At 38.3% G+C, this 25668-nt stretch overlaps 1 protein-coding gene across 7 annotated transcripts in view; it reads right to left on the reverse strand.

Moving 5' to 3' along the window:
• The window catches only part of MAP2K5 (mitogen-activated protein kinase kinase 5), a 273560-nt gene that overhangs the window by 231080 nt on the left and 16812 nt on the right, over nt 1-25668 (reverse strand). For 6 of the 7 annotated variants that reach the window (XM_054716099.1, XM_028141851.2, XM_008139092.3 and 3 more), the window contains exons 3-4: nt 15963-16030; nt 1714-1783 (exon numbers count right to left, since the gene is read on the reverse strand). In XM_054716099.1, the coding sequence (XP_054572074.1) occupies nt 1714-1783; nt 15963-16030 (138 nt within the window). The remainder of the gene's footprint in view (nt 1-1713; nt 1784-15962; nt 16031-25668) is intronic. The other variant, XM_054716100.1, reaches the window with a different exon arrangement.

Genomic DNA, 25668 nt, shown 5'->3' on the forward strand with positions numbered 1-25668 from the left:
AGGCAGTCTAGTTTTGTTACAGTCCGTATTGTAGGACAGCCTCGATGGTATGTCAAACGCTGGACCCTTGTGCATGCCTGAAGTCACCGCCCCGGGAGAGGAAAACTGCCCTTCTGCTTTCAGCAAATTATATTATAAACAAAATTCTTATTCAAAGGGTACATTAACCACGATAAGCTGTGTGATTCTGAAATTACTAAACCTCCCTGAACTTCAATATTCTTACTTATACAATGAAAGCGATAATACCTAATAGGCAAAACTGTTGGGAGAATTATAAATAATAACACAGCAATATTAGTACCGGAACAGAGCAGATGTCTGAAAATGGTTGTTATTATCATGGGAGGGGGCACAATGGTATACAGAGTAACACTGACAGAACTGCTCGCAAAAGAAATAATATTCCTTGTACAGAAACAATGTTGAAACTTGACCAAGTTTTCCAGTCACTAAAAATATTAAAAAACAATCTGCATCCTTATTATTGGACTAAAATACAAAAATGGCAACACTTCTTTTCTTTCAGTTTTTAGTCCTCAAGTACAACAGAATTAGATTAATCATAATTCTTGTTTCAGACACACTGTCCATGGCCCAATTTTATTTACTTATCTCTTTAATAAGTTATTATTGATAATTTACTAAGTACTCCCAATCCCACCTCCTACATTATTGCCAGAAGAGCAGCACGGCTCTTGAACCCAGCTCTTGTGGGCTGGCCGAGTCACCTGCCTTTGGAGACTTTATTAGTGCAAATAAGAGTCTACTAGTTAATTGAGCCATTCAAACTTCAGAGTGTTATAGGTAATGAAAGTTTAGAATGTTTAATTGGAAAACTCATACCATGATTATTTGTACAGTATCAGTTAGCGAAAGTAAGTTTAACTTTTAATTATTTCAATTAAGTTATTTCTAGAAGAGTTACTTAGAGAATTTCCGTATCTGTTCAATCAGTTAGAAAACATGGATTCCAAGTGGGACAATGTATAATGGGTAAAAGACTTAATGGTTTATATAATTAAACTGCTCTTTTTCTCCATTATTCAAATTTTGAGGGAACGTTTATATACAGGTGAACAATCATATCTGATATAAGGCTAGTAATGACAAACCTAAAAGGGAAAAAAGCAAATTATTTGACCAAGTGATTCACCAAGACTTACCTTAATCAGCTTATATTTTTGGAGACTTAACAATTTCCATTTATGAGAACTTTCCCTTATTTAGAAAAAGCCACCCTAAAAAAACAAGCTCCAAACATTCTACCAAAAATTCTCTCCTAAAGTCCTTGGTAAACCTTGGCTTCTGTTCTAGCTGAAAGCTTTCTCCACAACAGCAGCCTGGACTATCATCATGAGTCACAATTTATAAAAACCCAAAATTAAAGTCATTCATTTGCCTTGGTTTAGAAACCATGTGGACCTCCCAAGTGTTCTTTAAGCGAATGTAAATATGTACTTCAAAAACAAAAAAACAATCTAGTTAGTTTAATTTACTCTAGTAAATTAGATATTTTATCTGCCATAACTATAATATAGCCTGCAATCCCCACAATAATGAATACTTCTTTTGTGGTTTGTTTGTTTTTTTGTTTTTTCAAATTAAGAGCTAAACATCATGTTATGTGCATTTAAACCTTTGGAAAACATAACTGTTGATGAAACAGTTTACTGAAATAATCATTGTTGATTAGAATTTGTTCAACATTACCTCTCGGAAATATCTGCAGAGGCTCTATTAACTGTCCATTTACTTGCTGTTCCATTACTGTGGAATAATACTGCAAAGAGATTATAGAAAGAGATTAGTTAGTAATGTATGAATACTGGAACAGGCACTTATGGGTTGCTTAATTCATAGTACTTTTGTAAATTGCTGGTGTATATATATCAGCCTCGGGAATACTTTGTCCCCATTTGCACATTAAAATGACTATAGTGAATATTCAGGATTGAAAGCCCAGTATAGTGTTATCCTCCACACTGTCATTTATCTTTAAAAGTAAAACTGTTGATTAAGACTCTAGGTTAGTATTTGATGTATAGAAGTATTTTGAAAATGAAATGTATTAAAAATAACACAAGGCATTTTAGTGAAATGCTTTCTTATTCTTTTCGCATGGATTTTGCAAAGCAAAATGAAGATGCCTCACATTTAGTTTGGATCTCTTTGCCAGTTAGTTAATCAAACATTATTCGTATTTGGGTATAAAATGCATAGATCATGAAAAACTAAGTAATAGAGACTGTAGAACAAGCAAACAAGATACGACTCATCCAAAGATGATAGGATAATTTGATAAAAAGGCAGCCCAGTTTCAAACAAACATACCTTTTACGCTTTAATCTTAAAAACACATTAGTATAGATCAAATTTCACTTTAAAATTATGGGCACAAAAAAAATAAAGTTTCAAGTGAAAAAGCTTTCACGTTCCTTCAAAAACAGATTCATTCAGTAGGTTATATTACAGTCTGATTCCCATTTTCCTTAATATGAGAGGCGATAAGCTTATGTCCATCTAACTTGGAAACCACTTCTGTGCCCTTACTTCCTTAACACTGAACAACAAAGTGATGTTCTTGGTGGCAAAATATCAACAATGAAAACCTCTGGTTTTGTGTTTTGAGAGATTATTTTTATATTAAAACACGTTATTTAACTACTACATTTTCAGAAAATTCTTCCTTGATCATTATTTGCTGACATTAAGTTTCTTTTGAGAGGATATAGATTTTTGTCTTCTTATTGCTTTTATGTACATTAAATTATTATAAGATCAAGTTTTTTTGTTTCCCTTAGAAATAAGGTAATTCTTTATTTCTACATCTTAAATTCTACATCATTTTGGAAATAAAAAAGTTAACAAGTCTAAGGCTCTTTGCCCTAAAAACAAAGTGAAGATGAATTTATGACAGATATGGACTGATATAAGTGTACCCTGCTCTCCAAGGGCTTTCAAACTGTAGAGGAAACTGATCCTCTCTTTCTATGTATGTAAAAACTTATATACATACAGCAAAAACACATGTGATGTACTATGTATGTAAAAACTTATATACATACACAAAAACACATGTGATGTACTATGTATGTAAAAACGTATATACATATAGCAAAAACACATGCGATGTACTCTCCAGAACACATACTAAAGTGGCTGTCTTTCAGGAGACTATATTCCTTAAAACCCTGGAAACATAGTGTCGCTATTACTCAAACAGTGATGACAAGTAAATGAAATATCAATCATGTGGGCTGTCAACCTTTTGGGACAGCAATAACTGTTAACAAGTAGTCTGGAAAAATTGTCCGAAAATGACTTGTCCTCAGCACACCAGTGTTTGAGGTTTCCTTGGAAAATTAAGATGCCAGTGGCTATTTGGAACATTGCTCAGGTATTCTTTTTAATGGGAAATTTGCCGGTTATTGATCCACAGCATGTACCCCCTTGCTTCTGGAAGGCTGCAAGCAACTTTCCAATCAGTGGCTGTCAAAAAAATTACTGCCTTTTTATACTGATACAAGACAACAGCAGTGGTGGTGTTCTCCTATAGTTAATGCTTTTCTTTAATTAACTGCTATGTACAATAGGTTAGTAATTTCAGTTACTACTTCACCACAGTCCTAGAAATCAAAACAAATAAAATATCCTTATGCTTTATCTAACAAATTAATTATAGCGTTGTCTGAAACTGGTGCTTGGGGTCAAGTCTGAAAACAACCTCAAATGTAAAGGGTCAGAACAGGTGCAATGCATTTTTTTCCTACCATAAAACCTTGCATGCATGAAATTGACCTGTTTTCCAACTTTATTTACCTCACAAAAGAAATTTTAAAAAATGATTTTCCTTTCATTTTAAACCTGTGCCAAATCAACTGGAAAGCTATATATATATTTTATAATCACTGTAAGACTTTTTTAGCAACCTATAAACATCTCTTTGGATTGTATGATTAACTCAGTCACAGTAATGATACTAAGTATGCCACTTGCCAGTTCCTCAAAGCAAGTAGAATTTGTTTTTTGTTTTCTACAATTCTTCCAAACTCAGGGAACATTTTCTCCTGCTGAAATACTGATTTTGATCTGTGTTTGTATTAACAGAGAATCTGTGTTCCACACAGCAAAGTAATTCACCATCAAGGATAAACTATAAAGGATGGTAATTAAACCCGTGGTGCGGGCCTACTCCAGGCAACTGGCCTCTGAGGAACAGGCCTGTTGAGGACAGGAGGCTGCCAACAAGGCACCAAGCCTAGGAGCTCAGGCTACTACTTACACAACATTTCCTAAGGGGCATGGATAAAACTTGGGCCACACACAGCATTTCCTGGCACAGAGCAGGCTATGCTGCCTAGTGAAATAAGCAAGGAACTTGGAGAAGTAGAGGACTCAAACCCAGGAGTCTCAGTACTGGCCATTTCTGAGCACAGGATTAATGTGGACTTATATGAGGAAATAGAAGACAGCACTTAATAAGCTGCAAAGCAAGTTATTTTTAGATCTTGATCCTCTCAGTGTTTTTATATATTCTCCCTTTAAAGGGATTCTTTCCAATTTTGTTCCAAACAGTGATAAAACATAAACAATGACAAAGATGACTTCTACTAGACAAAAAAAAAAAAAAAAAGAAAAAAAAAACAACCAACCAACCACAGGCCTAAATCTTGTATGCCAAGATGCTTCACATGGGTCAGACAGAAAAATAACAGTAACCGTTATAACTTTAATGAAGTCATAATTTGAAGTTTATCTAAATAACTTCCTGAGATTAGTCTCCATAATTCTAACCTGGCTTTCACTGCTCCTAACACAAATCCCTGCACATAGTAGGTGCTTGATAATTACATATTGCTCGAAATGGGGTCCAGTCTTGACTCTGCCACTTACTAACTTGTAGTGGCCTCCAAGAAGTCATTTAACCTCAGTGAACCTTAGTTTCCTCCAAATTAGAGTAAAGAGATCTACTCTATGACACACGGTTACTGTAAAGCTCAAAATTAAACTGCAGAATAGAATTAGTGAAGGCACTTTGTAAACTGTAATGCATTAATAGTAATTGAGAAATTAAAAAGTGAAACTTCTAATACTATAAAAATATTAAGCACAGCATTCTGAGTAGAAATGCTCCAGCATTTAAAAATACAGAAGCAATTTTGTATAAAAAGTATAAAACGTTGTGCTCAACCTGAATACATCAGCAGCAGTTACAAAATGTTTCCTGCTGGTATCCCTTGCAGAATCCGTTACATGAAGTAATTGCAGCAATAATCAATCAGCTAACTGAGTAAAAGATTAATCAGGTTTGTGATTGCTAATGGAATCTCCAGTACCAGACTCAGATTAGTTTCAGAGTCCCTTTGAGATGTTCTTCAAAATCCTTAAACAATTTTAATAAGGAAGTGACAAAGTTTAGCATAGTTATCCAAAAATCTAATTAATTTGAAACAGAGGGCCAGATTCAACAAGGGGATAGCAGGAACAATTTTTGGCTTTGTTTTGTTTGCAAGTTTATCAAACAATGTTCCTATTGGTTATAAACCTAATTCTAATTCTAAAAACACAATTCAATCAATAATTACAACAGTTTTTTCCTTCATGGAAATCTGCCTTATGAAAAACCTGAATTCCAAAACAGCAGTTTAATTTTACAAGACACAAGTTCTCTATTAAAAGAGAAAGAGAAGAGACAAAGGGAGAGCGACACCCACACAGAGAAACGACTATCACTCACTGAATACCTACTGTGTTGGGCTCAGCATTACATACCTACATTTATTCATTTAATTTGTCACAGCCTTATCCTATTCTGTGAGGATCATCACCCCTGTATTTCACAGACAAAACAAAGGCTTTATCAGTGAATCAAGAAAAGTAATTCTTTCATTCTAGTTCATGCACTCAGAACAAGAAATGTATATTTACTATTTAAAAGCCAAAAGGTAAATTATCTGATATTTCTCACACACAAAACATTTAACTAGATAAAGCAGGCTACTGGGTGGGCTGCTGAGCCGGTGGAGAGCTTTGCTTCCTCATTCATACCCTGTACAGGGTAGGCCAGGTCACCTGATCTTTCAGAGGCTGGGGATACATGAGGCAGCAGGGTGCACTGCAGATTCCTGTGCTGACAAGGGGCCTTCCCTCCTTCTTCAGTGACCCTCTCTGGCTTTCCTACCTCCCTAACCACTGTGCTCCGTTTCCTGTAAGTGTTTCCCCCCCCCCACCCATCCTTTAAATGCTGGAGTTCCCCATGGTTTTTCATCAACCTTCTCTTCTTATTTTATACTCTCCTTGAGTTAACTTCAGCCACTTCAAAGGTTTCAATTACCAGAGGAGTCATTGAGACTAATTAGGAGCTGATGAATCACAAATCTTTATTTCCAGCCCAGATTTCTCTCCTTAGATTCGGTACATAACCAATTGGTTGTCCACAGGCGCCTCAGATTCAACAGGTCCCTACCTCTCCCACCCCTCCCACGTGCCTTAGACCTGTCTTCTGCCACCTGGGTTCACTATCTCAGTAAATGACATCACAGTGACCTCGTTTTCCAAGCCAGGCATCTGAAAGTAATCCAGAGCACCGAGCTTTCCTTCTTCCCCACACTCAATCAGCAGTCTTATTAACTCTGCATCTTCCCACCTCTCCAATCCCTCAAGCTGGGGCCCTCCATGATCTGCCCACCTTCCTTCCCAACCTCATCTCATACCCTCCCTTCCTCCCCACCTCCCTGCCCATAAGACACTGAATCACGGGCAGCTCCTCCTGAGTGCACCAGGCATCCTTTCACCTGAGCCTTTACTCTTTTCTCCGCCCGAAACACCCTTCCCAGTCCCCTTGTCCTCTTAATCCACCTGGGCATCACCCTCTTCAGGGAGACTTCTCTGTCCCCAAAGACAGACCAGGTGCCCCTTTGTGCTTACAGAGCACTTAACACTTGAACTTTTTTTTTTTTAAATATATTTTATTGACTTTTTACAGAGAGGAAAGGAGAGGGATAGAGAGCCAGAAACATCGATGAGAGAGAAGCATCGACCAGCTGCCTCCTGCACACCCCCTACTGGGGATGTGCCTGAAACCAGGGTACATGCCCTTGACTGGAATCGAACCCCCTTCAGTCCGCAGGCTGATGCTTTAGCCACTGAGCCAAACCGGTTAGGGCACACTTGAATTTTTTATCGAACTTACCCACTCTCCCGGGTGATGAGCTTTTCTTATCCTCCCACACTGAACACTATCTCCTTTTTTGTTAATCTCCCTGACTGGACAGTGAGTTCCTGAAGAAATCAATTGTATGTTCACTGCACCTCCACCATCTTGCATAACACTTGGCCAGATAGTTGCTATCCCATAAATATTTACTGTATGGAAAACTGGTTGTATGAATAAGTGGACAAATCAGTGAGTGAGTGATCTCAGGTCCCAGCTCTACATTTAGTAGCTGTGTGACCTTGAAAAACGCATGCAATTTGTGCCTTGGTAATCTCTGCTGTAAAAATGGGAAAAATACCTCCCTTGCTCACCCCATAAAGGTGTTAGGAAGAACCAAATCAAAGTAGCTGGTATATGGGAAACTTTCTTATAAAATACTTGAAAAAAAATCTTGAAAGAGGGCACAGTGCTATGAATCTCCCACTTCTGAGCAATAGTACATAGAAGGAAATGTTTATAACAATAGGTGACACAGAAACTCCTAAACAAGATCACTGAAATTTTTAGACCAAGTACAGAAGAATTTAGCTAATTGGTTTACCAAGGCTGAGTCAGTGTCCCTTCCCTTTCCCTCAATTACCACAGTACTATAAATAGTAAAATAAGTAAAAGGGTACTATGAGGAGCGATGTCTGTTTCTCTTCTGGAAGTTCATCAAGGGCAGGGACCATGTCTTGTGTATTTTCTCTTAATATCAAAGGTATTAACCTGGGTCTATATGAGCCTCAGGAGATCCTTAAGTTGCTGAAATTATGTGAAATGTCACAGAATGTAAAATGAATTTTCTGGAAAAAGAAAAAACAACTTTGCAGATTTTCAAAAAGGCCTGTGTCTCCTAAACCCTAAATAGGTACTGCCATGCAATGCCTACTATGTGTCTTACACATAACTGGTGCCCCCCCCCCCCCCCCACAATGTTTAAGGGAAGGAGGCAGAAAGGAACTAATACACACATGATAACTATCCTCATTGGTTGTACTTTTAACTTACTCAGTGGCAAGTCTTACATATAAAAAAAGGTTTATTTATTATTCTATACATTTATAACAACAGTTTCCTAAATCTCTCCTTAGCATGTCATCTAACAGATAATATAATTAGTGCAGTATTTCAACTTACAAGGAAGAGCATGCTATTTTTTCCCTAATGATAAAATTTTCAAATTCCTGTTTTGTCAATACTGTAAGCATACCCCATTATATGTAGCTCAGTCAGTAATTACAGCAATAATCAATAAACTAACCAGCTATTTGCAGTCCATAGTTAATTTATTGGTTTTCCCAGTGAAGAACCCAACAATCTTAACTCTGTCAAATGACTACAAATTCAATTACAACACTACTCAGAAGTGTCATCCATTATACCTTCTTTCAATTATTTTTTATACTTTACATTAAGAGACTTTCCCTCTGTGACACTGATCTCTTAGGAAGAACACAACTGCTCCAGTGTTAAAAAATAACATATGAAGCCGATCTATTGTGAATACCAAATTAATAGCTACAGACTTACCTGGCTTCAATTCCCCTTCCCACCCACCCCCCCCCCACCCCCGCCCACACACTCCTCACTCACCTCATTGCCCCTACAGAGGTAACAACAATGTGCAGATGTTCTTCCTTAAATGACTCTAGCCACATATGGTCAGGGATTAATTAGATGATGAGAAACAAAAGCACAATGAAAAGTCTTCTAGTGAAAGGTTGACAGAGAACAACTCTGGGGTCTATTTATAGGATAAAGTTATTGGATAGATGTGTTTATTAATGATTGGAAGTGAAAAAGATAGTATGTTGGCCAACTTAATGATAAAACTTTGTTTTGGACAGTAAAACTGTTAGGGAGCTCCAGCTGGTCTTAAAAGAGCTTTGGGCAGCCAGTAGCAGATGAAATTCAACTTGGACAAGTTTAAGGTAATGTGAGTTTGCAGAGGAGTTTAAATTTGTATTCAGCAATGGTCCCAAATTTGTAGGATCCTCTCAGCTGAAGCTTTCAGAGTCATCCCCACAGTTAGCCTGAGGCAGTGACTACACTAACCTTTAACCTATTTCCAGGCTGCAGCAATTCTGCTGTATTTCTAAAATAGAAGTTTAAATAGTAGCTTCAGGGAACCTGCCACTTAAATAAAACAGGACCATCAGGCCATGCAGACAGCAGGCCAAATGGGACATTCCCTTACAAATAGACTGCTGTATTTAGCCCATTTTGATAGTGCTTTCATCAAGATCCCATCTACTGTTCACCTGATATTAAAAAATAAATAAATCAAACAAGTCTTGGTGAGGTTGTGAAAAGGAAACCCTCGTGCACTGTCAGTGGGATTGTAAATTCGTGCAGCCATTATGGAAAACAGTATGGAGGGTCTTCAAAAAATTAAAAATAAAACTACCATACTACCCAGCAATTTCACTTTTGGGTATTTATCTGAAGAAAACAAAAATACTTAATTTGAAAGATATATGCATCCCTATGTTCATCACAGCATTATTTACAATAGCCAAGGTATGGAAGCAACATAGGTGTCCATGAATAAATGAATGGAGATATATACAATAGAATATTACCTGGCCATAAAAAAGAATAAAATCTTGCCATTTGCAACAACATGGATGGACCTAGAGGGTATTACGCTAAGTGAAATAAGTCAGATAAAGACAAATACCATATGGTTTTACTTATTTGTGGAATATAAAAAGAAAAAGAACAAACAAAACATTTAGAAACAGACTCATAAATACGGAGAACAAACTGATGGTTGCCAGAGGAGGAGGCTACTGAAATTGAAGACAGGATGAAGGGTTTATGAGGTACAAACTTCCAGTTATAAAATATATGTCACAGGATATAATGCATAACACAGGGAACATAGTCAATAATATAATAACTTAGTATAGTGACAGAGTTACTTTTCAGAGGTATCTAGAAACGGCTCTTTCTTGTTTCCAGTAAAACTGGCCGTGAGAGCATAGAGGTTCATTAGGAGCTGCCAACAAGGGCCCAATACCAGGGTTATGGCCCCCAGCAATCCTAGTGCTAGAAGTCCATCATTTCCCCTGAAGAGGAGCTCTTCGCCAGAGGCTCCAAGGGGCCAATTGCTGTAAGACATGGCTCTGCCCCTTCTGGCTAGCTGTTGCAAAATAGGACCCTAGAGGAATCAACCTACGGGCTACCCTGAGTCCTCTACAGAGATGGAGCTGAACTGGGAGCATGGCCACATTAATGACAAAATATAGGTCCCACCAGGGCTGTGGCTACTTATGCTCATTTTTTTCCTTTGCCACCTTGAGCTGCATAATAAAGCCCTTGTTTTAATGTAAATTTGAGTATGCTTCTGCTTCTTACCAGCACAGGTACCCCAAGATATTTCACAACAGGACTAAATAAGGGGCTGCTACATTTTTATCACTATTTCAAGGTCATCCAAATGTCCCAGACAAAAAAGAAGAGGAAGTTAAAATAATCTGCCCCTAAAAAAAAAAAAGCTTTATTCATTGAATGAGAAAACTTTACTTACAGTTTAGAGCATGTTATTATTTGAAGAAAAAAATGGAGTAATTCCCAGAACAATGTATTTATTTCATTCAGTTTCTCACTCTTTTCATCATTTTTCCACCCTATCAGGAGAATATACTGCATTACCAGTTTGTTTGGATGAATTACATTGAATTAGGGGACTAACTGCTCATTGAAGACTGAGCTGATTTTCTATGCACAAAGTAAGTTCAAAGTAGGACCTACTCAATATGGGGAATATTTAAAAGCACCATGTGGAAAATGAGCTTTCAGTCTCTTTGCTCTTTGAAGGAAACTTTCTAATAGCAAAGGCCGAGGCTGTAAAATGTTCATCTCCTAACAGCAAGAAAATCTGAGGTAAAACAGCCTTAAAGGTAAGAAGAAAACCCAGAGTATTTTTATATTTAATAACATTAATAATATTAATAATATTAATAATATTACCTCAATAGATGCCAAAACAAAAACATCACTTAAGACTGGGAGTGAAAGAATTGGGAGCCAAAGGCCTGGATCTGTGTCCAGACCAGGCGTCCTCCAACTACGGCCCGGGGGCCACATGCAGGTGTTTTTGCCGTTTTGTTTTTTTTACTTCAAAATAAGATATGTGCAGTGTGCATAGGAATTTGTTCATAGTTTTTTTTTTAAACTATAGTCTGGCCCTCCAACGGTCTGAGGGACAGTGAACTGGCCCCCTGTTTAAAAAGTTTGAGGACCCCTGGTCCAGACCTTCCCATTCATACCAAAATGACCTTCAACTGAATCTGATCTCATTGGGCCTGTTTCCTTCTCTGTAAAATGAAACAGATGGATAAGACCTCTAAGCCTCCCTTCCAACTCTACTTGAGTAACTGTATAATTTTAGAGGCAATCTCCAAGTTGTGCATATTAGGTAGGCTATAGCTAATCACATCCCAATTTACAAAGTGCTAGAGAGGTCAAGAAGTAGTTTCCCTCATGGTACCACGTCTGACTGTGGTCAAGTGTTCCACAGGGAATACTTACACTTTACTAAAAACACAGGGCTCAGCCTTAATGGGAGGCTTTACAGTTAAACTCATCCCATTCTTTTTTGGCAATGCAGGGAAAAATGGTATAAAGAGAGAGAATGGGAAAAATGAAGAAAATTATTCTTGTTACTACTGTGCTGCACTCATACAAGCGCCTCAGCATCGAGAACCAAGTGCAATAAATCGTTTAGTAGACATAGGATTTAGCAGAAACAAATATGAACCCACTTACAAAAGTAAAATATACTACTGAGTTTCTTAATGAAAGGTCACCTAAAAGTAGAGGTTAACATGAAAATAACCCCTTCCTATAGCTGGTCTCAGTGATAGACAAAGCTTATGAGGAATCAATAAACAAGGCCCAGCATTGTTGTTTGATGCTGTAGGGAAATGAAGCCAGCACTACGAGGCAACAAATACAAAAAATGGAAGAAGAAAATCAGCATACTATATTCAATCTTTCTAGAAAATGAGAGGGAAAACAAAACAAAAAAATGTAAACTACATTAAGGGAATATTTAACAGGGTCCTTTAAGTAATTAGCAATGATCAGGTATTCAGTTTTCAAAATATGTAGGTTGGGTGTATTTTTTTCCTAATAAAGCATTTCAAATTCTAATTAAAAAAAATACTTTATGGAGGAATTAAAAAGATACAATAGTGTCAGAGAAAAAGCCATGATCCCAGAAGTGGAATATTCTAACAACATAACTTACAAGAAACTACGCTATAAAAACAGATTGTTGATTAACACAAACTCATAACAAAACACAGAGAGCTATCACAATGGTGCTGTAATAACACTTGGCTGCTGAATTCTCTCAATACATTAAATATCTCCTTGGAGACCAAATTACTTTAAATTTTCTTAAAAGACAATTTATTATAGCTTTGTTTTCTTCTCATTATCTCTTAAAAATATATCCAATGAAGAAAAGAATGCAACTTCTAAATAACTTACATAAAATGGTACTAATGTGTGGCAACACTTTGGTTTAATATATTGGTTATTACTTAAACAGCACACAACAATCTATTGTTATGACAAATCCTTACCACAATGCGATATTCCATGTGTCACATGTATCAAAATCCACTGTATGTCACTATTATGGCATACATAAAATTAACAGCCTAAGGCTGCTAACAATTTAAATAATTGATAAGTTTTCAATTAAAAAGGCAACATTTTCAGATCTAATACAAAAATCTATTTAAATTACTGATTAAAAAAAAAAAACACACCCAACAACTTATGCTTCTGTTGGCCCAAAGCCAGAAAATGCTTGTATCCAATTAAAAAAAAAAGCAATTCTGCAAGTTACAACTTAGACATTGCAAATTTTTTTTTTTAATTTTAGGCAGATATTCAGGCTGTTTATTCATTTAACCTTTGTAATCAATAGGAAAGAAAAATTAAAGGATTTGTGGTAAAAGTGTTTCTATTTTTGCTTTGCTTATATTAAAGAAATACCAAAGGGCTGGGGATCAAACCTGCAACCCTCTGGTGTGGGATGACACTCTAACCTAACTCAACCATACCAGCTAGGCCTCTTAAGTATTTGTTAAGTGAATTAGTGAGAAAATATGGACCTAATTGGCCTGACCACAATCTGTAAGCCACTACCAATTCATAAAAAAAGTTTTCAATATCCACAGCAAATTAATACAAAGAATAATGTAGTGAGTTTTTACATTAAAACTAAATTTACTCACTTTAATGATCATCTTTACTTTTGAGATTATGTACTGCTTAATGTTTTAATCTTTAAATAACTCTCACTCTATTAATAAAATAATGGTTAACAGTAGATACTTTTATTAGTTTATGTATTAAGGTTTGGTTTTATTGGCAAAATTAAACATTACCATGCCTTTGTCTGTCTTCCAACCTAAAAATGAGAGACTGATTAGTTCATGAAACCTAAATATTTGGGGATCAATGAGCTAGTTGATTTCTTTTCAGACTAAAAAGTGGCTCTCAAAAAGTCTCAGGAAAAAAAAAAAAAAAAAAAAAAAGTCTCAGGAACTTTTAAGTTTAAAAAGAATTACATAACTAATATTTTCCTACAAAACTAAGCACTGTATTTGAGAAAATAAGCAGAAATCATATGGAATTCATACTCAGATAGCTCAACTAAGGTATTATATAAAAACAAATCACTCAGATTTTAATAGTGGTTATAACATAGAAAGATCCCAATATTAATGTACAAGGAGGTGAATAGGAGAGAAACAGTGTAAAACATTAAAGGATCATGAGCTTTGGTATAAGAGAAAACTGAACTTTAAAAAAAAATTGATTGATTGATTGATTTGAGAGAGAGAGAAGGAGAGAGAAATATCGATTTGTTGTTCCACTTATTTACGCATTCATTGGTTGATTCTTGTATGTGCCCTGACCCAGGATTGAACTTGCAACCTTGGCATATTGGAACAACACTCAACCAACTGAGCTACCTGGCTAAGAGAAGAAACGGAACTTAAATTCCATATTTACATTCATACTAGCTCTAAGACCTTCAGCATGTTTGTTAATCAGGGCTTCCTCATCTAAAATATAGAAATGACAATATCTACCTCACAGAGTGATTAAAACCAATGAAAATGAAATACCATAAGCATCTAGAATATAGATGAGGCACCAAAAAACCTAGAAATGATTATTATTACGATCACATGCAGTAACATTCTTAAAAGGCACCATTTGTCAGATCTTCCCAAAAGTACATTATTGAAAACACACCTTTTTATGTGGATATGTCAGAGACATAATGAAAGTATACTGTTGTCAGTAACGTACTCTGCAATAGATGCATGTGAAAAAACTAGAACCAACCTATGTGTGTGTGCTTTCTAAAAATAAGCATGTCACATTCCCAGGAGAGTTAGAAATCTATCAATACTAGCGCTAGACCTTTCAGCAGACCATCCTACTCTACCTTTCAAGGTGCTGATGAGCCCTGCTCTAAATTCTCAAAGCACAAGGACTCTCAAGTAAGTTAATGGGAAGTCAATGGGAAATTGACTTTTCCTACTCTGTGCAGCTCTGAATGCAACGCTCTGTTAATCATGCCATTCTTCTTGTTCTCTTTCCTCCTACCCTAAATTAAAACTATTGGCAGAAACCCACACAGATATTTTACAGTTTTCATTACAGTGAAACAATACCTTGGGTTGAAGATGAAGTCTATCAAAAACCTACAACCTAACTGTTAGCTAAGGTTAGAGTCTCACTATCATTTCCACCATAATACCACTTTGCATTTGTATAGAACTTTTAGTTTTCAAAGGGCTTTCACGGCTATTCCCTATTTGATCATTACAAGGACCCTGTGCCGTAGAAAGGACATGTATTATTATCCACAACTGACAGATGAGGCAACTATAGCACAGAAAGGTTAAGTGATTTGCCTAAGGCCAGGAAACCAGAAAAGAGCTGGGTCTCCAGGCTTCCAGTCCAATGTTCTTTCCACCAGACCATTAGAGATTTTGTAAACACATACAAACTCAGATAAAATAAAATAAAACAAATAAGAGGAAATTTGTTTTTTATCATAGTTGAATTTTTGAAGCTCAGTATTAAAGTTTTAGAAATGTAGTCTTTTCTCTTGTTGATCTACTTCAGTCCTGTGACAAACATTAATGCAAATTTTCACTGAAATCCAAAACACAAAAGAAAAGTCATTTCAGGATATATTCAAATCACTTTGATTCAGTAAGTAACCCCATAGTAGTTCATCTTGGGATGGGTATAAGGGGGTGGATAAAATAATGGAGAGCATATCTTTAAATTGTGTATCCATATTAAGCCTGCAGCTACATTATAACTACAGTGTGTTTGGAAGGGTGAAAGAGATCGCCAGTTGAAAGTAGATTTTGAAAAATTTTTTAGAGCCCAGGGGTTCATTTTTAATGAGCCGTTACTTTAAGTACTGCATAAAAAATATAGGAAATTGATAGTCCATTTAGTCTGCACCATACCTAATGCAAAAGTCATTAAGATGCATTATTCTTAATGTTCATGATATGATCAGTAAGTGTTTTTTTGGAAAGAATGCCCTTAACTTTCACATAAGGAAATCTTTGAAAACCTTATATACTACATAGAAAAATGTTATGGCAATTGTGATTTACTTTTATACCTTCATTCTGCCAAGAAACAGCATCCTCAATCACAGTAATATATTTAAGATAGTCCTCATTTGTAATATACTTACATATGACAGCATTGCCTTCATTTCTTCATCACTTCTCACTGTAATTCGATCACCATCTTCATCTTCATCTGTTTAAAGAGCAACATAATGCAAGTGATAAGATTTGCATTTTTTATGTACAAAAACCACATCAGCTGGAAACATAATACAATTTGTTTTTACAAACTGATATCCAAATCCTCAAAACCTTACTTTGGGGGATGTTGAGGTTTGTTGTTTTGCTTTGTTTTTGTTCAGAATACAACCAGAATCTCAATAAAGAACTAAAAATTAAGGGACAGCTAAAAATTAAAATATTACTCATGCCATTCATGACATGTATTTAGGAGTATGACTAAAACAGGTTTGGTTTGGAGAACTTTAAAAACTGAAGACAGGCCAGTTGTATTCTACTGTCAGTAATTTTTTCTTCCCCACACAGCACCCTATCCCTCTATTCCTTCATTCTTTCTCTTTTCCAGGCAACCCACCATGTCACATTAGCATAATAAAAGTGACTAACATTTACTGATCATCATTATACACAAGGCACTAAGTGCTTCATATGCAGAAAGTACCTCCTGAAGAACTTCACAATGGTCCTATAATGTAGATAGTGTGACTTTATTATTATTACTAGAGGCTCAGTGCATGAATTCGTGCATGGATAGGTCCTCAGCCTGCTCAGTGATCGAGGCCTATTGGGGGGGGGCTGGCAAGCTGGGGGGAGGGGCTGCAGGAGGTTGGCTGCTGGCCCCACCCCCAAACAGGGCCCCATTGTGGCCAGGTCAGCCCTGGGGCGGAGGAGCGGGGAGGCTTCAGGAGGTTGGCTAGCCCCATCCCCGATGGGGGAAGGTGATCAGGGTTGGGGCTGGCTGAAGAAAGGGGCCACGGGCAGTTTGCCAGCCAGCCATGCCCCCAATCAGGGTTGGGGGGGTGCAAAGTCCATGGGAGGTTTGCCACCAGCCCCACCCCTGATCGGGGCCCCATCGGGGCCAGGTCAGCCAGGGGGAAGCTGCAGGAGGTCAGCTGGCCCTGCCCTTGATGGGGGGACTGATTGGGGGTGGGGCCGACCAGGGGGAGGGGCAGCGGGAGGTTGGCCGGCTGGCCCCACCCCTGATCGGGCCAGTTGGCCGGCCGCAGTGGGTGTCATAGTGACTGGTCATTCCGGTCGTTCTGGTTGTTCCGGCATTCCAGTCACGGGCTTTTTATATATACTAGAGGCCCAGTGCACAAAATTCATGCACGGGGGGGGGGGGGTGGTTTGTCCCTCAGCCCAGCCTGTACCCTCTCCAATCTGGGACCCCTCAGGGAATGTCTGACTGCTGGTTTAGGCCTGATCCCGGGGATTGGGCCTAAACCAGCAGTCAAACATCCCTCTCACAATCTGGGACCGCTGGCTCCTAACTGCCCCCCTCCTGCCAACCTGATCACCCCTAACCGCCTCTGCCTGCTGGCCTGGTTGCCCCCAACTGCCCCCTCCTGCCAGCCTGGTTGCTCCCAACTGTCCCCTCCCTGCCAGCCTGGTTGCCCCCAACTGCCCCCCTCTGGTTGCCCCAAACTGCCCCCCCCTGCCAGTCATCTTGTGGCAGCCATCTTGTGATGACCTGGGGGCGGCCATCTTGTGATGACGTGAGGGCATCGCGCGAGGGCCACCTAGGCTTTTGTTAGTATAGATAGATTCCTTTTTACCAAAGAAAAACTGGGAGCCTAGTGTAAGGTAAACTTGCAAAGCAACTTTAATATTCTCTCCATATCCTATTCTATCTAGTAGCTCTCTTTCTCTTTCTGTACATTCATTTGTACTGGGAACTCTGACCATAGTAAGTGTCAAACAGCAATTCATGGTACTTTGAAATAGTCTTGAAACTAGAGGATAATAAGGCTTTACAAGATACATAACCAGAATGTATTCATTTGACTAACTATTATCAAAGTAGACACATCCAGAAACAATGTACTTATTTCAACTATGCTTCCCTTATTCAAAGTAGCTTTGAAGTAACTCTTCACAAACTGCTTTAACCCTTTGCACTCGCTTGCTTTTTTCTCGAGCTGCTACCGATGCTAACCGTGTCGAGTCATACTCGACATCCGAGTGCAAAAGGTTAAGAACTAGAAGATAGCCCTAGCTGGTTTGGCTCAGTGGATAGAGTGTTGGCCTGCGGACTGAAGGGTCCCAGGTTCGATTCCAGCCAAGGGCATATGCCTAGGTTGCAGGCTCCATCCCCAGTATGTGCAGGAGGCAGCCAATCAATGATTCTCTCCATCATTGATGTTTCTTTCCTCTCTCTCCCTCTCCCTTCCTCTCTGAAATCAATAAAAATATATTAAAAAAAAAAAAAAGAACTAGAAGATAGACCACGTGAAAATATCAGATCTCACTTTTAACCCAAACAAAATTGTCCACCTGATCATTCTCCTACACTACCTGCCAAGAAGAACTCAGAATGACTTTTGGCTATTTCTAAATATTTAGTTAGCTTCTTCATCTTTCTAAAGATAAACATCTGTCAACAGGAGAATAGCCTATGTGGTAGACTCTAACTGTACAGTTGAAAGAAAAATACCCAAAATATTTTTAGCAACAGCAGCATTGTTGGAAAAAGTGCACAGCTTCCCAGGGGACAACTTAGAAGGGGCTACTCTCTCTCATTTGGATGTCTCAGCTCTGGTGTGCTTATTAAACAATCAGTGGTGTTATTTATTTATTTTGGTCACTCTTGGGTATCTAATTTGCTGATCTGATCCCAGGCCTGGCTTTAAAACAAAAATGTAAAGTGGCTTTCATGTGTATAATATACAACATTATATTCCTTTATACTATATCTGTTTTTCCCCTTTGCTTACATCACATACTCTGGGGATTCTTACTGAAAAGACAGTATGAGTTCAGTTCAGCACAAGGCTCTTCGCCCACCAGCCCTCCTTTTTGTCCAGCTGCAGTTCTAAGGATATACCCCTGTTCACTGACCAGGCTCTGGGAACCCTACAAGGGAGCCTGTGTTGTCTCCCAATTAGCCAATTGCAGAGCAAAATGCTACTTCCTTTTCCTTTTTGGTAGCCAATAGCAATCTGACATCATGATGGAAACTAGCACTTCAGCCAGCCCCACTCAATGATCAAGCCCACAGCTCTTGCTGGGGTTTTCTCCCAAAGCATTTGTTCCTGAATCCTGGTTCACCCCAAATAGTTCCCCAACTCGATGTAAATCAGTATCATCCAGTCATACTAATTATCTATATAGGTAGAAACTGCCTAAAGTCACTATTGGCATTATGCTATCAAGAGTTGCCTGTTTTCAGTATAAAAGACACACAATGGTGACTTTCAGTGACAAAGGTGGCACATTCCTAGATGTTACATATATAAAGGATATATAGGAATCTAACACTTTCCTTCTCTCTTTTGCTTTTTAAATTATAGAATCTATAAAACCAAAGCCATTCTAATTTTGGAAACAAAAAAGTTTCTACATAGGTTCAAGAAACTAGTATTTTCAAGGTTAAGTCAAAAAGTTTTCTTACAACCCTAACCGGTTTGGCTCAGTGGATAGAGCGTCGGCCTGCAGACTCAAGGGTCCCGGGTTCTATTCCGGTCAAGGGCATGTACTTTGGTTGTGGGCACATCCCCAGTAGGGAGTGTGCAAGAGGCAGCTGGTCACTGTTTCTCTCTCATCGATGTTCCTAACTCTCTATCCCTCTCCCTTCCTCTCTGTAAAAAATCAATAAAATCCTACCTAATAAAATTGTAATATGCAAATTGACCGCACCTTCACTATGCCCAAGCCACACCCACCAGCCAAAGCCACACCCACCAGCCAATCAGTGTGAGTATGCAAATTACCCAACAAAGATGGTGGTTAATTTGCATACGCTGAGGGAGGGAGGAGTGAAAACAACTTAGAAGGAAGAGGGAGGAAAAGCAGAAAGCAAGCTGGCTGCCAGAGGGAAAGCCTGGGCGGGGCGGAGCGGGGCGGGCAGCAGCGGCGCACGGGTGCAGGCACGGCAGCCCAAATGGCCGCAACAGCAACAGCAGCGGCAGCGGCAATGGCAGCGCACGCGGCCGCTTGCAGGATTCTTCCTGCAAATGGGCTACTAGTATATGATAAAAAAAAAGTTTTCTTACAAATGCAGGAAACAAAGGGGAAAAACAGATATAGTATAAAGGAATATAATGTTGCATATTATACCCATGAAAGCACTTCATATTTTTGTTTTAAAGCCAAGTCAAATTCTGTTTGGATGTGTGCTAAAATGATTTTTAAAAAAACACAAACAGATTTGTTTTGATAAAGTCCTGAACTTGGTAATATTTTCAATCTGAACAAAGTAGCTTTTTGTAAACCTCATTTCTACACCAGAGCCAGCTATAGAGATGGTGGTTACAAAGGGACTGCTTATATTCAAATTTCAATATGTACATGGGATGGAAGTGCTTGGAGTTCAGTAAAACAGTCGGACATCCTCTGAGGGCTCCCAGACTACGAGGGGGTGCAGGCCGGGCTGAGGGACAACCCCTCCAAGTGCATGATTTTCATGCACCGGGCCTCTAGTCTTTTTATAATTTGTAAAGAGAGGACAAGGATTCCAGAAAAATCATTTATATCACATCTCTCTAAATCAGGAATGACAACAACAAGCTCCCCAAACCAAGCTTGAATCTTTAAGGCAAAAGATCCTGGAATTCTAGAATTCTATGAAATATCTTAGGGATTAATTCAACAAAAAACAGTGAGGGGAGTCAGCCACCAGAATAATTTATTATCTAGCAAGTCCATAAAAAGCAGTTATGAAACACTAAAAAGGTATTTTGCTTTAATTTGGACAGAAAACTAAAGCTAAATGGCCAGAATAGCCCACCTAGTGGTAAAGTGTTTAGGGCTGTCCCATAAGGGGTCTGACTCCAAGAGAAAGAGTTCTGAGAAGCTGAAAGAGGCATTCTATCTAATCAAGTCTGAGGATGAAATCAGGCTTACATGACACAGTGATTAATAGTTTTTATGGATTAATAAAAAAAGCCCCATTTTATGTATGTATTGGTTTTCTTTACAAATTGCCCTTTAAGGGGACTGATTCACTCTAATAATTGTGATTAGTAGTTTTAATGAAGATTCCTAGTTTTGTCAAAGAGGAGACTGAGTTGGAAAAGTAATCACACTTATGAAAAGACTGATAATTATAGCCAAAATGCAAAAATCCAGGTAACCTAACCCCCGAGGGCAGCCCAAGAGCAAACCATTGGCTTTGATGTTTAAAGTGAGAATATACTTCTCTCTAAAGACAAAGAATTCCAAAGAAGACATACAATAGGTACATGAAAAGATGCTTATCCTCACTAATCATTAGGGAAATGCAAATCAAAACCAAAATGAGCCCAGTTGGTTTAGCTCAGTTGGTTAAGTGTCATCCCATGCACCAAGAGGTTGCTGATTCAATTACTGGTCAGGGGCACATGCCCGGGTTTCGGGCTTGATCCTGGGGATGTGCAGGAGGCAGTTGATCTATGTTTATCTCTCATCAATGTTTCTATCTCTCTCTCCCTCTCCCTTCCTCTCTCTCATAAAATCAATAAAAACATATTTAGAAACAAAACAAAACACAATGAGTTATCTTCTCACACCTGTTAGAATGGCTATCATCAAAAAGCCAAGAGATAACAAGCATTGGTAAAGATGTAGAGAAAAGGGAACCCTTGTGCACTCTTGGTGGGAATGCAAATTGGCATAGCTGCTATGAAAAACAGTATGGAGGTTCCTCAAAAAATTAAAAATACTGGCAATCCTACTTCTGGTGACATTAACAAAATCCAGCCAGTACATAGACTTTTAGCAAGCCAAAGAAAATGAAATCAGGATTTTGCAGAGATATCAGCACCCCCACGTTCATTAGCATTATTTATAACTAGAGGCCCGATGCACAAAATTCATGCAAGGCTAGGCCCTTGCAGCCCCGGCTTCGTCCGAAAGGTCGTCTGGAAGGCTGTTTCACTGTTTGGCCCTTTGGTCGATTTGCATATTACACTTTTATTATTATAGACTAGAGGCCCAGTGCATGATTAAATCATGCACATGTAGGGTCCCCTACATGCTTTCACTTTCGATCACGGGGGAGCTGGGTGCCTATCTGCTGGTGCACCAGGCCTTTGCTTCTGAAAGGCCTGGTGCCGGACTGGACAGGCACCCAGCTCCCCCGCTTTTGATGGTCCCCGGCGGGACGTGGGCTCACTGCCCCAGAGGCCCCTTCTGTGCCTCAGCACAGCCATGGCGCAGACGCTGAGCTTGTGCCGCTGCTGGTGACGCGAGCTCAGCGTCCTGCCAGCCCAATCAGCCACCCTGGCCACCCCGAGTCCCGCCCCCCCGCGCCTCCTGGCCAATCGTGGGCATAGCGAAGGTACGGTCAATTTGCCTATTTGTCTATTATTAGGTAGGATAGTCAAGATATGGAAACAACTTAAATATCCATCTCACACACACACACTGCATAATATTATTCAGCTATGAAAAATAAAGACATCCTCAGATAAAATAAATAAAAAAAGAGAGAGAAGAAAAATAAAGACATCCTGTCATTTCTGACAACTTGGATGAAATTTGAGGGCATTATGCTAAGTGAAATAAGTCAGTCATAGGAAGACAAATATCGTGTGATGTCACTTATATGTGGAATCTAAGAAACCCAAACTTAGAGAAACAGAGAGTAAAGTGGTGATTACCCGTGGTTGGGGGAAATGGGAGAGATATTTGTCAAAGGGTTCAACTTTCAGTTATAAATATAACAAGGTCTGGAGATCTAATGTACAGCATGGTGATTATAGCCAATAATAATGTGTTATATATTTGAATGTTGCTAAGACAGTAAATCTTAAATGTTCTCACCACAAAAAAAGAAATGGTAATTATGTGATAGAATGGAGATGTTAACTAATACTATGGTGGTAATCATTTTGCAATCAAATCAGCACACTGTATACCTTAAACTTATACAATTTACATGTCAATTATATCTCAATAAAGCTGGGGGAAAATAAAGAAAATGAGTTGACAGGTATGAGAAGTTACTAAAGGATAAGAAAGTAGAAAGATGCACCAAGCAACTCAGTATGACAATGACTTAAAATACTTATCTCAATAAAAAGTTAGACATACACCGCCTATCTAGCAAAGACTCTGGCTATTTGCCTATCAAGCTGGATTTGCTATAAAAAGTACACTAACTGGAACTATAAATCATAAAAACTTACTAAAATGGCACAGAGTTTCAAAAGTATAAATATGTTGGTGAAGAACACTAGAAAGTAGTGGTACTAAGTAGAAAGAAGTAGCAAAAAATAATTTGAACTCCTTTTGTCTTATACATGAAGGTTCTTTGCCATCTGACCAAAAAGCATTACGGATATGACCAAGAAAGGGGGCGGGTGCAATGGATCTGATACTCTGGTTCACAATGAGATCCCAGGCTTCTCTAGTTGCCTGGAGCATAGTAATATGATTTTCCAGCACATTAGGGAAGCAAAAGTAGAACCAGAAAGTCTATGTACTGGCTGGATTTTGTTAATGTCACTTAAAATGGAGGAAAAAATCCTAGCAAGATACCAAATAGAGTGCAGCAGATGGTAAACAAATATTATGAAGCAATCTTCACAAAATCTGCAGTGTGTCACAAATATACAAAATGGCAGAGTTTGGGAAAAGAGAATCATAACAGGCCATATGTTGTTAGCAATTTTATTTGAGGCAACATGCAATCCAAAAGAGAAACCAAGAGAAGGAACATAAAGGCCCAACAGAGGAGAAGAGGCAGCCTCCGGTAAGGGCGGTCAGAATGGCAAGCACAGTGCCTACCAAGTACACAGCAGACTCAGGGGAGGTCTCAGCCAAACAGCATCCACTGCAGTGACAGGACTCATGTGGGCTTTGGAGAGAAACAATCTAGCTTCTACAAAGAACAGAAAGTTAAGGCTATATATTATATGTCATTTGTCAATTCCTTCAGTGCCAGGTGAGAGTCGATTAGAACTACAGCAAAGGTGTTTTTCCAAGGCAAGAGGAAAGAAATGAAAACATAATTGTATAGGTTAGAAAGACATCAACGGGAAATTACCAGAAAAGTTGTCAAGTTTACAGCCCTTCTCAGGTACGGAATCTAAGACCTGGACAGGACTAGAGGCCACTGTTTCTATGGCCAAATCTTTATATCAATGAGTTTAATTTAGTTTCATGCCTCCCATCTTCTGATTCCTTCTTCAGTTCTTTGCTCCCTTTTTCTTCCCAACAAATATGTAAGTGTCTACCATAGAGCAGGCAATTTTCTGAGCACTGGGGATGGTAGCAGTGGAAAAAGAACACCTGATTTCATGGAACTTTCACTTTAGTTGAGAGAGACTGAAGGGGAAAGAGTGTTCCAGGCAGAGGGAACAGCTAATGCAAAGACCCTGAGGCAGAAGAATATCTGGCATGTTCAAGAGACTGAAAGAAAGCCAGATAAGTGGAATAGAATGAGCAGGAGGAGAGAGAATGAGAGGGAGGAGAGGGAATGAAGTAATGGTAGAGCACACTTGGGGGCAGATGAGAAAATGGGCATTTTAAGGATTTGGTTTTAACTTCTGAGTAAGATGGAAACCACTGGGGGTTTAGAGTGTTATGATCTCACATAACTTCTAAAAGGATTACTCTGGCTGATGTATGGAGGCAAAAGAAGAAACAGGGAGACCAGTTAGGAGACCAATGATCTAGTCCAGGTGAGATATGATGGTGACCTAAAACAAGCTGAGAGTTTGAGTAGTTGTCACATGCTGCATATATTTTAAAGATAGAGCTAATAGAATTTGCTGATGGATAAAATTTGAAAAGCTTGTCCTATTCCTTCATTCCTTCAATCACCCATACATTACAGAAACACATATTGAGTGAGTACTATGTGCCATGTACCATGTTAGGCTTTCCAGGTATTCAAAAATGAGCAGTACTGTTTACTGCCTTCAAGAAACAAACAGCCTGATGCTTGAGTAAAGAAATCAAGCTTCTTAATTATCATGCAAAATAGCAAAATTACCCATAAACAACTACTTTAATAAGACTAAAAAGGATCTCGGACTTTTTGTAGCAATGATATTTAGAACCAAAATTCCAATAAGTTAAAGCTCTCTTTAAACGGTCGCAAATTCTAAAATGCTCAGGTAACTCTTACTGTTAAATAATTTTTAGACTCAGTGTAGGTTTCTTGTGAATTACAACTTTTCATTAACCTACCTAGTTTTACTTATAAGCAATCACCTATCTTTTACAGATACTATAGTTTAAGAAATAAGCTTCATTTTTTCCATATATTTTATAATTTCCATATATTTTATGATTTAGACTTTTCTACAAAGCAAAAGGGGGTTTTCACCCAACTATTTAAAATGAGATTGCCTTTGTTATTTGAACATGAGGAGTATTTCTATAGGTAATCAGCTATAATTGTTTTCTATACTCTAAGAATTTACAACTATATAATTGTAATTTTTCTTTAAATGGTCATATTATGCCAAATTTAAAATGAGATATGATGTACTGGTTTTCAAATTTCCACCCAAAATAATCTTCCAGAAATTCATAAAACAACTGAAAAATATTCTATTCAAAAAGAAGTTAGTATAAAATGGTCATGGTTGAAGAAAGACATAAAATTTATCCTATAACCATTTTTCTGAACCAAAATTTAGACATATGGTTTGACAAGAATGA

This window comes from Eptesicus fuscus, chromosome 5, assembly GCF_027574615.1.
Source record: "Eptesicus fuscus isolate TK198812 chromosome 5, DD_ASM_mEF_20220401, whole genome shotgun sequence".
Lineage (NCBI taxonomy): Eukaryota > Metazoa > Chordata > Mammalia > Chiroptera > Vespertilionidae > Eptesicus > Eptesicus fuscus.